Below are 15,116 nucleotides of genomic sequence, written 5' to 3' on the forward strand. Positions count from 1 at the left end.
GACACGTTGAATAAAAATACCTATATATAGAGAAAGGCTTTGTCCTTGTGTCTCCAAGGTCTTTTCTAGTTAGCATCCATGGAGAAGCATTCCACTGGGTAACAGAGGCACTTTTATCCAGCTCTGGCTGCTGCTGGAAAGGGGCTAGATTAATCAGAGGTTTGGTCTTTGACTAGCTGGCACCCAACAGTTCATACAGCCACCACTGCAAGGTCTTGTTGCTTCCTTTGCAATAGTTTGGCCAGAGATCCAAAAGCAAATGTGAAAAATGCATACAGATTAAATCTACTTTAATGTGACTACTAGTTGAGTTAGAAAAAGTACCCAAGGAGAGGTATGTGGTTAAGAACATTGAAGGTAACAAAATCTGGATGTAAAATTCCTTGGCTGAGTCGTTGTGGCGCCAGCATGATTCCCCCTAACACCCTTGCTCAGAACTTCAGGGGCTGGTACTTTCAGCCCCTTGTTTTGCTTGCTCTTAGTTTCTCTTAGACACCGTTATCCAGGCTTCCTCCTTTGGTGAGGTTACCAGCTCATATTTGGTCTCCATGACTTGTCCTTTCACAGGGTGGAGATACAGTTTCCTTACCAGGACACTCAGCAGAACTGTAGCCACCATATAGGCAAACCTGAGGGAAGAGGCAGGAGAAAAGAAAAAAAACCTTGCTGTGATGTAAATTTGCCAAGGGACAACAGCCAGCTTGACAGATTGTCTCAGCAGTAACAAGAAGAGGCTGAAAGTACCTTCTTTCCTGTCTGCCAGAGACACACACAAACACCTCCTTCCCTATGCTCACCTCAACTCCGGGCACTCCTGGCTTCCTGAAAAACCCAGCAAGGAGAGGTTTTTCATGGCCGATTCCTCATTGAATCTATCTGGGTCAAACCTATAAAAGACAAAACACACTGAGGCTTTCTGTGTGGGCACAGGATCCTTTCCCCAGACACGTGTGCACACACACGAGTAAGAAACTGGCAACGAAATACAGACTCTCGCTAATTTGCCCTCTCTAAATCACGCTGGGTAATTCCACACAGATATATGAAGGCAACTGTGCATCCACTCCATCTATGTTCCCAGATGGTCAGCTGTGTCCCAGCTTGGTCAAAATGCTGATGAACTGAGTTAGTGTGACACAGGGCTGGAACTCATATGCATTACCTCTCAGCAGTGGGCATTTAGCTGGAGTACACAGCTGAGCTGATGCTGCTACCTGCCCTCTATTACCCTTCAGGGAACACAATCTGATTTGCCTCCCCCTCTCTCTCCCCCTGTGTCCCTTCCTCTCTCACTTCCAGAAATAATTCCCTTTTCTCCTTGCCCCTCACCCTTCTCTTCAAGCAGCTGGTGTGTGTATGTGCTGGGGGAGGGAAGCTGGTGACTCATTCAAGTGAGAAAAGTGGTTTCCAGCATTAGGATGGTGGAGGCTGTGAGAAAACTCTTATCCAGGGCTGGCATGAGTTAAAAGATTCCCATAATAAACTAACCACAGGGAGACTAATAAAATATCGTTAGATTTAAATATTAAGAAAGAACCCAAACCCACAAACAGGAAATCTGATGGGTGGAAGGCAGTTCTCTCTCACTTTCTGCTAAATATTTCTGAAGCTCATACTTCAAGCCTTTGACTCCTTGCCTAACATCCAAGCTCTGTTTCTACCAAGGTGAAATGGCATGTGGGTGCTGACCTTCAGTAAAAGCAGCATCCAACTTACATTCCCCCTGAACTGAAGTGGCAAATTACAGATACTGTAACAGGAAAGAAAATGCAGCTGCTTAGCAAAAAATTAGCCATGCACAGCGGTTTCGTACAGCAGATAGGTGAAAGGATCACAGAGCTGATCCCTTGTCGTCACAGAAATACACATCTACTCACCTCAACCTCCTTCTCCGTGGAATAAACACACTGTGTTCATAGTAGTCCTCCCTATCCAACCCACGAGGCCTCAGCAAACCCTTCCTAAACATGCTGTGTGCCCTGTCATAGTGGGCAGTCCCTGCAAAGATGCTCGTATCAATGCCTGACCCTTTTGCAAGAGCTACACTTGCAGGTGGGGAAAAGCGCTGTTCTAAAGGCTCTATTCTTTCTCCTACATCTCAGCTGTCTGTTCTCTCTGTCTGCAATCACTGACCCACATTTTTTTCCCAGCGCAAGTGAAGTAAGTCCACCTGGAGGCCACAGGAAGCTACAGCCATTTTTTTCTTAACCTCTGAAATACTGGCCTGGATCCAGTTTTGCTTTCACAAATAGAAGTAATGAGGTAGCACTTTCCCTCCCCCTGAAAAAAACAGAACTTCAGACTGACATTTCCTCCCCTGCATCACTGTTTCATGATGACAAGCAGTAATTCCAAAGGCATTCAAATCAGTGTTTCTCTCTCACAGAAAACCTTACAAAGAATTTAGCAGCATTTGCCAGGGGAGCTCTGAGCGTGTGTACGCAAGTGTGTGTGTGCAAAAAAGAATTTTGTTATTAAACTCTAACACATACACACACACAGACTGGAGCACGGGAGAGTCATGATGTGAATTGCCACAAAATCCCACCCATGGAGACAAACACACCAAGAACTTCACAGATTGGTTTTCTTACAGACTGCCTTTCATCTCCAAAGTCTGTGTAAGGCAGGCCCTGCAGCCAAACAGGCTGTGCTGTAAGATCTAAAGAATATTAATTACAAAAAGGAAAGGAAAGGAATTAGTTGCAATAAAAGTCTTGATACTACATACTTGTATGGTGATGGCCATGATGAACTATCCTGCAGCATCACACCAAGAGTGTAAAGCACAAGTGTCTGCAAAGAACATCAGGAGATGTATGTCAGAGCAGAAAGAAACGCAGAGTTAGACATGTCTGGACATCATACTACTGGATGATGATTTTTCTGTAGACTACTCATATTTATTAAGTGGATTAAAAAGATAATATGCTATATTCATCTACAGAGTTCCATAATCCATGCCCAAATGTGAGGATTTTAACTTCTAAGGCCCATGCTCCAACTGTTGATGTTTAGAGAGGGTCTGATCCCCTCCCTCTCTCCTCCTGCTGCCATGTATGTATGAACTACTTTATTCTCTGCAACGGAAGGTACCACTCTGTGGGGGAAATTATGGGTGGTATGATCAGGCCTGAAATCATGCTCTTGTTATGCACCATTGAGTCCATAAGCCCTTTCAAAAGGGGATTCATCCCTGGTGGACCCAGAATCAGATGCAAATCTGCTCAGGAAGAGGACATGAATTCCCAGAGCCTCTCCCACCAAGGAACCACAGGGCAAACTTTGAGCTAAATTGTACTTTTAGATGACAGAGCAGCTGCTCAGGTTCAACAGTGTCAGAAGAAATGGTCTTCCTGCCTTAGCCCTCCACGGGAAGAAGAGGAAACAGGAAATCCTCCTCCAGGAAAAGAGAGTGGCCCAGTGCTCCCAGTACTGCCCTACCTCTTTGGGGATAGTATGTTGGTCGACTCTGCCCTCCAGCTCCTGCAGCTGTGCAGCAATGGGAGTAAGCTTTGCCGTTCTCACTGTCTCACACAGGACTTGCCGACAGTATCTGCAACCAGTAAGACTTGGTTAGTTTAACCCTCCCAGAGAGAAGCTTGTCCACATCCTCACAGCAGCAAGGAGAGACGAGGCACCTGCTGCATTTACGGTCACAGTCTGTGCCTGGAACTCTCTCAAGCCACACTGAGGCACCTCACTTTTTTCTGGCAAGGAGCCCCAGCATCTTTGCAAGAAGCATTAAATCTCATCCTCAGCTTTTAGGGAAGGTTATGGAAGTATCTCTTCACTGCACTTTTTTTCAGATTTTAAACTGACCTAACTTAGCTAAACACTAGCCCTATTCCTGAACCTCTCACCCATACAAGAAGCAGCAAGAAACCCACATGCTTAGTACTCTCGTACTGAAACTCTAAAATGCACCCAGCTGCACCAACAGATGCATGAAAAGTAAAGGCACAGTGTCCATCATGCTAGTTCTGTGGCCCTTTGAAAAGAAGATTACTCAATGCTTTTTCTATAAGTAAGTCTAACATGAATCCATCCACTAAAATGACTACCTCTACTTTTGGAAAACTAGGACAGAAACCAAACAAGACAGTAAGCAAATTTTGGCCTGGCAGCCAGGGCACTGATTCTGTGCTCTCCTCTGCCAGTGAACCTGGAGGGTTTCCTATAGACCCCCCGAAGATAGCAGCTTGGTTCCCATGTCCAGAGCCCTACAGCAGATTCTCTCTGTGCTGCAAGTCATCTTATGGTTTGAAGACTTCCAGAAAAAAAGAATAGTACCTTTTTGGCATCTTCTCCTATCCCAGTACAGGCCGGGTATCAGGCTGCAGTACATGAAGCCCCTGTCCCCAACACATGAGACAACCTTCCTCTGCAGTTCCTTCCATGGGACCCACCTGAGCTGCTCAACTTTCTCATGTGTAATTGGTCCCGTCCCCAGAACGTGGTCCATCTCCTGGTAGAGATTCTGCTGAACATCTTCTGAGGTTGTCAGAAAATAGACTGCCCAGGTACACACTGGAGAAGAAATCAAGACAAAACTGGACCCAGAAAATTCAATCCTTCACAAATTGCATTCATTTTTCTTACTTCCTGTATTTGCAACATTACTTTTTGACCCAGAGAAGAGTGAGCTCTGTTCACAGCAGGCTGTACTGATTCTCTAGTCAGTGGCAGGAGTAGAGGCTGAATTCCTGCATAACAAGAGACTCTGCAAGCTAAACTTCTCTTTCCAATGCTGGAGCTTAGGGAGCTGTGCAAAAGACTGAGCCATGAAGCCTCACAGCTCTGGGGAAGGGACCACACAGCCTGGCAAACCCTGGGAAACCAGGGTTACTAGGCCAACCATGCAAATGAAAGGCTGGTTTGTCCAAAGCATCAGACAATTCCCTTATTTATGGGGCTTCCCCACATCTCAGGTGAGTGCTCCAGACAGCCAATGTCTACGGCTCCTGAGAGGGAGAGACAAGAACAGTGTAGCTCTATACAACAGGCTGGCCAGCACTTGTCTCTCCTGCATCTATTTTGTGAGGTACTCCAGAGATATCTCCAGTAGCAGAGTGAAAAGGAAACTTTGCATAAGAAGTAAGCGTGTAGGATGCAGTTTCCCTAAAGCTACAAGGAAATGTTTCTACCACTCCAAACCTTCTATTCATGAGAACTATCCAGAATCCCTGAGGAGTCAAGCCCCTTAAAATCACAGTCTTCCTGAAGTAGCTGGAGAGGATATTCTCCAGAGAGAGTATTATCATAGTTGCCAAATTTACTTTGCACATTCTTTAACACCCAGCTGCACCTGGGAGGTTTTTTTTGCAGTCCCAGCCCCACTGGTTGAGATACAGGATCTGATACTCATCCCCCTATCATAAGAGATTTACACAGCTCCAGTTTCTATTGTTATTTGGGGTGGGTTTTTTTCATCATCTTTGCACAAATCCCAGAGTAGCTCCTTTGAAAGTCTTCCATATATGCAACACACCTCCAGAATTCAAAGCGGCCAGTCAGATTCCAGCACTTGGCTCTAATTTACTTCCCACATGCCAGAAGCTTACACCGTTTGGTGCTTTTTCATTAAATTTAGCATCAGTTGCCTGGGCTCAGAGTGCAAGTGAAAAGCAATGGGAAGAAATTCTACGGTTCACTAAAGGAGTGGGACGGTCGTCAAACACAGCTTAGTTTCAACGCAGTAGCTGTGAGGCTGCGCTGACAGTCCACTGTAAAATTAGCTTCTTCTATACATCTGTAGCGCAGGATAAACAGAATGATGAATACAATTTTTATTAGCTTAGAGTCAGTCTCATATCATCACACACAGTTTCAGACAGCTGAGTGTAAGGATGGGAAGTTACTGTACTTACAGTTAGCTGTGATTATGCATCCTGCCAAGGAGAAAATCATTGTATCTTCCAGAATCTAGGAAATAAAATCTACTTCAGAGAATGAAGTTCATAAGACTGTAAAGATAAAAAAAGAAGTGGTATATTCTCCATTCAAGTGCATGAAATCCCTTCAGTGCAGAGAGCAGGAAATACATCTAGAAGACACAGACTGAACCCTCTAAAGAACTTCCACTGGAACAGCACAAGACACGCTTAGTACTAACATACTTCTCGTTTATAAAAATCACAGCAAAGCAATGGCAAGGAAAGCTACCAAAGCCTAATGTGATTAAACATGTAGGAATGGAAAAAGAACGAGAAACCCTGTTTTAGTAAGGAATCTGACCTAAGATGCAAAAACTTAAATGACTCAAAGGCTACAGTGTAACGAGTTTGTAATATCAAAAGTCCTTTGCTGTGTAAGGACGTGACAGCTGCACTAACCTGCTGGTCACTCAGGCTCCCCTGCAGCAAGGTGTCTATAAAGACATGCCTGTTGAAGGATCTGCCTCGGCGCTCCTTTGTAACTTTCCTTAAGGTGGATTCCATCTCCATCAGCGCTTTGGAAGCAAAATTAAATGTTTATTTTAAAACCTGGTCATCCTGAGTGCTGCTGAGAAGCAAATCCATCTCCCCAAACAGATTTTCAGACCAGCTGTCCCTGCTGGGCTCACTTACAGAAGCAGCCTCCGTTACATGTTACTGTCAATTTGGAAGGTGGTATCTCCAATTTAGTTGAAAACATAGGAACCAGATAAGACAGGTTGCCTGTAAAAAGCCACCCTTACAGGTACAGCCAAGACATCTACTCTGTGAGCTGAAATCACATAAGGAGAAGTCAAGTAACAGTGCTGAACCATCAGAGAACGTGTTTGATCAGCCCCCATCAAAACTGTTTGAGCCAGATAACACTAGCTGTATGGCCTGTAGAGCTGTAATTACTAAAGTGTTACAGCAACTCCAGCCACTGATGGTGTCGTGGTTTAATCTCCCTTTTGCTAGGGGTTCTGCAAGCACAGTGCAAGGGGATGGCTCTGTGCTAAAGAGTCTGCACAGGGAGAGGAAGGTGGGGGAAATGTGGGAGGGTTTTAGCACAAACAGTCCACACTTCTGAAAATATTCGGGTGCCTAACTCCTGCTGGCTGTTGTGGGAACTGAGGGGAGAGTTAGGGACCTAGATGCCATTTGCTGTCTGATTTATATGAGCTACTCAAGGCTATCCAGGAAACATGGAGCAGAAGTTGGACCTGAAACTCAATTTACCAAGGTGAAGTTCAGCCCCTTTGTCTTAGAACTACCTGCCCTTCCTCCCTGAGAGGTCAAAAGGGGACACTAGGGAACAGAACAGGAAGGAGGCAGGCACAAGATACTTCCCAGGATCTTCTATCTGCCTCCAGACTGGACAGGCCCTGGAACTAGAGTTCCAGTCCTACAGACTTCTTGCACAATGGCAGGCTTGTCACTCAACTCCAAAACAATGATTTTATGCGAGAGTAAGAAGGACACACCTGGCAGCTTATGGCACAATGATCAACTCCGTAGAAAAGCCAAGATGGCTGGGCAAATTAAGTGCTTCCATATGCTAGCTAACTCAATATTAATCAGGGTGGGAGGGAGACTGATTTGGGGAGGAACTTACCATCTTCGTAGAGCTTCTTCCTAGTCATGTTTTTGTCAAGGGACCCATCCAAGAAACCCTTCCCAATCTCCGACCAGATCTGAAAGAAGGACAGAGAGAAGAGCACCGTCACTCACCACAGGCTGACACCGCTGGGACTCTGCCATTCTTCCCTATTCAGGAAAATGAAAACATCAAATAAAATGAAGGCTTCCTGTGAATATGAAACTGGTCTCCTCTTTAGGATACCACGTCCTATTCCAGATATTACATCTATGACAGCTGAAATTGTGCTGAAATGAAACAACTGTAATTACAACTACAGGGGAAAAGACAGGGGAATCTTGAATGGGAGATGGAACTGTTTCTTTCCCACACTATCACCAGCACATTTAACATCCCCAGATGCTAGACAGCTTGGGACCTCCTCAGATTTTCCTTTCTCCACACTGTCACAGAGCCATCAGAAGATTTTTGAAAAGGAGAAGTTCCACTGGCATTCCCAGCAGAGTTTACCTGACTTAGGTACCAAAACACTTCTCAACTGCCATTGGATCCAAGTTCCCCACAGATCCTTTAGAAACACCTTACTGACAGTGGATCTTTCTGACAGTTTCAGCATGGGACAACTGAGGCAGAGCCCTCAAGCTCTTAAGCTTAATGTTACCTGATTGTTAAAGTCTCAGCAGTAGCTTGTACTAAACTGCACACAGACACAAGCTGTGTCCTGGTGGTGTGGAAAAGTGTAATAGGAGATTTCCTAGTTCTTCGTGACACTTACTGCATCATGGTGCCTGCGGAATCGGATGACTTCCCGGTCATCTTCAAAGCTGCTGCCCATAGCTGTCTGCGTGACAGACTTCATGGCAAAGCCCAGCATGTGCTGGCAGAGTGGCACGTGCTGTGCCTCAGGGAGGGAGAGCCATTTGGCTAGCAGCTCTTCTGACAGCTTGAGAGGGAAGGAACCATTAGTTGGCAGTAATATCAGAGGCTTATTTACCAAACATACCCTGGAGACATTCCCACCCAGTTCCTAAAGCAGACCACACTTTCATAGCTATGGCATAAAGCTACACTCTGTCCAGGTTTTCCTTCCTTTGTTAACTTGAACAACTAACATTTTAGTCTCAAAACTTCTGCCTCTTGCCAAGGTTTTCCCCCAACGAGGCAACCCTGTCCTTCTCTCTTGTTCCCTCTGTCATAAAAGAAACCTTAAAAACTTTAATACTAGTAGCTCCAGACTGGGAAAGCAGATCATATTCTGGCTGCTGGACTGAGTCAACAGAACAATTCTTCACCTGTCTGTGGTGTCAATAGCTGGTTCCGTGCTCCACCCTCCTGTCCTGAAAAATAAATCGAGAATCCAGATGCTCCAGTATCTTTAACTGCATCTGGTATCTTGGCATAAAAAGTCACCAGGCTTAGACCTTCCCCTCAACCCACTGGAGCTAAGAGAAACCAAATATTCACCCCATGAGAACATCACACCAACGGGCAGAGGCTGTTCGCTGTCTCAGATGTTTACACTTCCAGTGCTACTTTGAATACAGCTCCTTTATCCTAGCTCCTTTTTGAACACAGCTCCTTTATCCTATCCATTCTCATAAAACTTTTCCCTGTGAGCCACACAGGGCTTATCAGCTGCACAACAGCAGTTACGCACCTTCTGGATGAGAGCAAAGTTACTTTGCAAGGACTTGCTCAGACCATTTTCATACAGCTTTCTCCTCATGTGGCTCTCTCCTGTATCCCCATTCAGGCTGGAATGGTACCTCAAGAGGGACTTCAGCATTGTCTCAAAGGGATCCACTGAAAGCAAACAAAGGAAACACCGTTTGAAAGTCAGGCAGTCACACCACACAGGGATGACGAGAACAGCAATCTCTTTAATCGGGCACTGCTACTTTGGGGCAGAGAGCAAGGTACGTCTTCTTCCCCCAGGGAGGGGGTTGTTCCTGGGGTGTCAAGCTTCTCTTGCTCAGCGTGGGCTGGGCCTGCATAAAGTCCCTTCTCCGTGGCAGGGTACCACCCTGTGACCAGCTCCCGCTGCAGAGGTTGGCTGCTGGCTCCACCAAGCAACTCCTCAGTAATAAAGCCTTGGAACCTTGTTCCCAGATTGCCAGTTTCCAGCTGGTTGAGCCATGGACTTGGTGACAACAGTGAGCGTGGCATGCTCCCTTCCCTTCTCCTGCAGCCTGACCTGCAGTCCCTCTAGCACACTGCCCCTTGGCACAGGGTGCACCCACCTGCTGTGATCATGGTTATGCACTCAAGAAATATCAGCTCGCACTAGAGACTTAGCGACAGGTTGCTCTCTGCGCTCCTTACCTTGCTTCAGGCCCCAGTAAACCTCGTCTGACACCCTACTGCTCTTGCATGCACCACATTCCCTGCTGATGAGCTCTTCCCAAACTAACACCTACCCCTCTCAGCCAGAGCTGCCTCCAGCAGAGAAGCTCTTACAGAAAGCAGTACCTCACTAACCTACAGAACGCTTTCTACTTCTAACTGCCTTACTTTCCATCTTACTTCCGCAGAGACACTTTCAACAGTGTACAAACTGGACAAAACACACATATCCTCCATTTTCCATATCCATGGCTTGCTTCAGTTAGATTTTTAACTTTGAATTTCACCATCAGGGGCCTCTAACTTAACAAATTTGCAAAGTATATGAGGTCAATGCAAAACTGTGCAATAAAGCATGGCATAGGCTTTTCCTTTTCTCTAAACTTTTCTGTGGGTCTTGCAGAACTGGCAGAATCTTTAAGGAACTATTTGGAAACAGCAGTCGGGGTTTTCAGCAGCGGTATTTTCACTGTTTATCACAGTCTGGTATTTCTCCCAGACGGAAACTCAAACCTCTGAGACATCAGAAAACATCAAGGCTGGGTCAGACACATACGACTCTACCAACTGTGGATGTAGCTTGGATTCCCAGCAGAGAGCAGGGCCTCGCTGTGCTACTGGACAAACATACAAGAGGATACAATTCCCACCTGCAGAGGACTTACTACCCCATGACACAAAAGCAGCTGATGAGGCCAGAGGCATGAATATGGTAAACTTTCCTAAGTGCTTTTCTCTCATGTATTTTTCCCTTCCAATGTTTTTAAGCTCTGCATCTCACCCTCTATCCCACTTTAAATGACAAGGATCATGTACAAGTGTTCTTTGGCACAGCAGATGGTACCTGCAGCTTTCCACGTGGAGTAGGCTGTTAATGCGACTCTAGCTGCTGCTGACAATTCCTCCCCCGAAGGACTTTACCATGGAGTGGCTGCTGCTATTCATGTCACGATTCCTTGCTGACTGGCCCTGGCAGAGCTGGGCACAGTACTGCAGTAGCCAGAAAGACACATGGCTGGTGGTAAAGCCCACACGGCAAATTTGGCAAGCAGAAGCCAGAGGACGCTTGGCACCATCACCTGAGGAAACTGCAAAGTTCTCCTGGTGCACATGAAGGAAAACTGCTGGATCAGCCACAGGCTTAATTTTTTTCCCCCCTGTCCCTAGTGCAGGCTGACAGTTCCATGCCACTGACACACTGTTGTGAACTCAGGACTGCAGAGCCCAAGCTGCCCTTTGCTGAGGCCTGGCCCTGCCTTGCAGTATTTGGGAAAGAGCTTTCTCCGCAACTACAGGAGGTTAGTGACACCACAAGGCACAAACTGCCTCTTGGAGACAGAGCTCTGTCCTGCCAGCACTTCCACAGACTTCTTCCTTTGACCTTACCTTGAAAACATCTCTAAGGTTACATTTTCAGTCCTCTTAGAGAAGCATATCAAAATATTGACTGTCCCTTCCACTTACAAGGTAATCTTCCTCATCCCAAGAACCTCAGAGTGCTGTCCTGGATGCCGTTGTGAATGGTTATGGAGAAAAGATCTAACTCTGGATAGTAAGACAGATGCCAAGTAGAACCGATCAGAGATGGAAAGGACCTCTGAAGCTGCACAGTACAAATGAACACAGAACAGCAATGAAGCTGTCCTGCTCCAACAGGCCAGGACCCATAGGTTCATCTCCAGCATTCGATGGGCTTCAGGTTCACTGTCCAAACCAAAAGGTGACATTGACTCACAGGAGTTATCCAAGTGGGTCTCTGAAGCCACTGCTCCTGGCAATTCTGAACTAGTCCACCCTCTTCACAGGCCTGGACTGCTTCCCCAGAGCCTCTTATGGGAATCACCAGTATCAGCAGCAAAGTTTTACTTAATTTGAATTCTCCTTGCAAATTAATCTCAACCAAGTTTTAAGAGGCCATGAAAGCATACCAACTTCAAACACTGCTTTAGGCATGAGGAAAACCAGTTCCTGGCACTGGGAACCAGTTAATAACTATGAATGCAATTAGTCCAACTTCAGCTCTCTTACAGAGATGCACTATCAGCATCTCTCTCGCTCTTTCTCTCTCCAAGAAGTTTGGCCACACCTATGACACACACGAGACAAGGGGAACCTTTCTATGCTACTTGGAGCCAAACTTTACACCTCAAACTTGGAAACCAACAAGCAGGGATCTATGAAGAGCAGCTCTGACTTCAGGTACCCTAGCAGACCGAGAAGGAATCATATGGCAAGGGTTTTCAGGTGTGGCTGGAATAAGGAGTTGGATATAACCCAGTCCACAGTGGGACATCTCCTGCCCCACAGCACTGTGTGCACAGAAGAGATGCAGGCAAGGCCAGGTCTCCAACAACACTGCAAGCTGCCCGGAGCTGGCTGATGGCTGAGAGCTACTACAGCACCTATTCCCCCTCACCAGGAAATGGTACAAGAGCCATTCTGTTACAGCCACTCAGCTGCTACTTGTTGTTTATACCTCAAAGCTCCAGCAAAAACAATCAGTAAGATTCCTCACCTCTAATAAAGACTGAGCACTTCTGACAAGCATCAGTGCTAAAAAGGAAGCATTGATACAACTAACATTGCTGCTTCTTCAGTTATGAGTTCAGTACAGATCATGAGAACCCTCCATTGTAAGCCTGCTGCTGCTGCCTTTACGAGGATCCCCCCATAAGCTCTTCCTTCGGTTGGGATGAACACACTTTCCCTGGCTTCTCCTGCACAACAGGCTCTCCACTCCTCTGAGGGCACCGGCAGCCTTTCTTTATTCAAAACCATGCCTGAATACAGAGATCAGAGCCACACACAGGATTCCAGGTCTGGCTCACATTCATCTTGTGCAACAGCCTAGATACTTTGCTCTAGAGAAAATACATGACTCAACACACTCTGGTCCTCTTTTCCATGGCCATGTCATCCTGCAGGCAATCAATACAGCCTGCTCTTACTCCTCCCCTTCCTATTGCTGCTACCCCAGCCCTCAGGGGTACCCCCATCCCCCCATCTCCTTGCTCCAACACTCTGCCGCACTGTGTTGACAAGGCATCCCAGAGTGATACCATCAGGGCAGGCTGATAATATAAATGGCAGTATTTCACCTCCCGACCCAGCATTTCTTCCCCAAAACAATCCAGCCTTGCTCCTTCTTTCACTTTTCATATCCCATTACCTCCAGCTTCAGTTATGACCCAGTGTCCAAGCAAATGCTAAAGTGAAATGAAACCCTGACAGAAACACAGTTTTATCACTTTCCTTATCTAGACGTCCAATTATCAAAGTAGTATGTCATGCATTTCCTATTTATCCCCATCCTCAAAAAATATGTTTAGCCCTTGGCATAGCAGGATACCAGACTAGTCTGTAACTGCCAGCGACACATTTCCTGCACTGAAGTCCAGGCACTGTCTTTGTTTTTTTCCAGTATTTGGGTACTTCCAAATTTAGCATATTTCTGAGAACTTGCCTGCTCAGGGGCCTGTCACCACTTCTCTGAGCTCTGAGAAAGTGACTGTCTGCTCAATTTCCCCCCAAAACACACTTGAGTATATTCAGATCTTTCAGGGTGGGTTTCCACCTTCTGGAGTGCCACTGCTATTGACCGTGTCTTACTGATCTTCGTTAACTCCCACTCCTTCCCCAGACCATCACCCGTTTTTTTGAGTCTTGTCACGCAACTGTACAAGAAGCTTACCCATCACAACCCCAGCATAAAGTGATGCTGAGATATCTGCCTGTGCCTAAGGAGAGCCTACAGTATTGGATCAGGGGATGCAACCAGCACCTCATCCAACCTTTTAAGATGAAAACTGGAAAAACAAGAGGTTAAATCCAAACATCAGCTGAGTTAACCTATTGCCTGTGATCACCTTAGGAAGCAAACCATCCACCTAAGAAACTTTTACCATAAATTAAAATATCCTCCCAGGACTAACAGGGTCAACTCAGCTACCACCACAACTGACCATTTCCAAACCTGCAAGATCATTAACGGTTTTCAGCACGAAATTCTACATGCCAAAGTAAAACAAAAGTTAAATAACTTCTTCCCATAATACTTTAAAAACTTCCACGCTGAACCACACAAGGGAGCTATTGCAAACTACCACGGTTCTTTTCAGACTTAATTTAGCAATTTTCACCCTCTTAAAAGCAGCTTGAAATACAATTTAAAATGTACATCAAGTTGCTACGGGATCTTCACCTTGCTGTTTTAAGTGGCTAACTAGCATGACGCTTTCCATAAGCATTTTCCTGTAGGGAGATGGTAAAAGGCACCAGCATACTAATTCCTTGTCGCTGGACAGTGGGCAGCAGTAACCCTTGGTCACTGATATTCAAGTCCAATAAGCAGGACCAAAATCATGCCCAAACCACCCTATCAGCTGCAGACTAGGTCTTCATTTGCTTTCTACTTCGAACGAAACACCAGCTTCCTGTGACATAGGATGCTCAGCAAGGCCAGAATGAACAAATGGACTCAAAGACAAAGCAAAGGACACTTACGCGAACGGTTGGGGTTAATATGTTGTTTCAGGAGATCAATCGAGCCAAGGCTGACAACAAGACGCCTTCCAAACCAGAAAGAGACCAGTGGGCCATATTTCTCATGAAGGTTCACCAGGAACTCATGCAAACTGCTGCTGGCAATGATATCCGGCAGGTTACCATCCCTGAGAAACACAGAGGATATCTGGTCAGGAACAGCACCCACTAGCATGGCTGAACTTGACCAATGTGAAGATGGAAAGCACTTACTTTTCATCAGTTGGGGCCGGGCCAGGGATACCTGATGCTTGCCTGGATGCCTAGAGAGTAAAAAGAAACGTGTCAACATCCTTGAACTTGGATTTTTTACAAGCCCCACAGCTTTCCAGCAGGAGAGCGGGATTTTCCACATCAGTGCTCCTGTGCGACGTACAAACATTAAACAAAAGCTGGATAAGCCACGTCTTCAGGCCTCAAACCTGCTAGAGGCTTACGAAGGCGCTAGCAGTACGCAACGCCTGGTCCCGCCGGCTAACCCAGGACTACTGCTCTGCTTAGATGAAAGATCCCTGCGTAAGGATGTAACGGGTCAGGTTGGCAGTGTACATCTGACACCCACATTCTGCCCTGGGGACCTGCACTCGTGCAACACGGCAAAGCGAGCAGATGAAGCCTTCCTGAGGGGGATCCACGAGAAACCTGAGGCGTGCTCCAGAGTGCGGGCAGGGCCGGCCGGGACGCCCCGTGCAGCGAGCGCTCCCGCAGGCTCGACC

At 46.3% G+C, this 15,116-nt stretch overlaps 1 protein-coding gene across 1 annotated transcript; it reads right to left on the bottom strand.

Moving 5' to 3' along the window:
• Nucleotides 1-273: 273 nt before the first annotated feature.
• Nucleotides 274-14,825, bottom strand: LOC104507138 (cytochrome P450 20A1; the record flags this gene model as incomplete). Its single annotated transcript, XM_010148320.1, is given in 13 exon segments — nucleotides 274-629; nucleotides 798-887; nucleotides 2,732-2,796; nucleotides 3,445-3,556; nucleotides 4,410-4,530; nucleotides 5,871-5,925; nucleotides 6,336-6,451; nucleotides 7,531-7,609; nucleotides 8,291-8,458; nucleotides 9,173-9,318; nucleotides 14,362-14,528; nucleotides 14,614-14,663; nucleotides 14,777-14,825. Coding segments are annotated over 13 exon segments (1,369 nt in total), but the record flags the coding sequence as incomplete, so codon positions are not given.
• Between the last annotated feature and the right edge of the window lie 291 nt (nucleotides 14,826-15,116).

The sequence above is a fragment of the Eurypyga helias genome, unplaced genomic scaffold, assembly GCF_000690775.1.
Source record: "Eurypyga helias isolate BGI_N326 unplaced genomic scaffold, ASM69077v1 scaffold40033, whole genome shotgun sequence".
NCBI lineage: Eukaryota > Metazoa > Chordata > Aves > Eurypygiformes > Eurypygidae > Eurypyga > Eurypyga helias.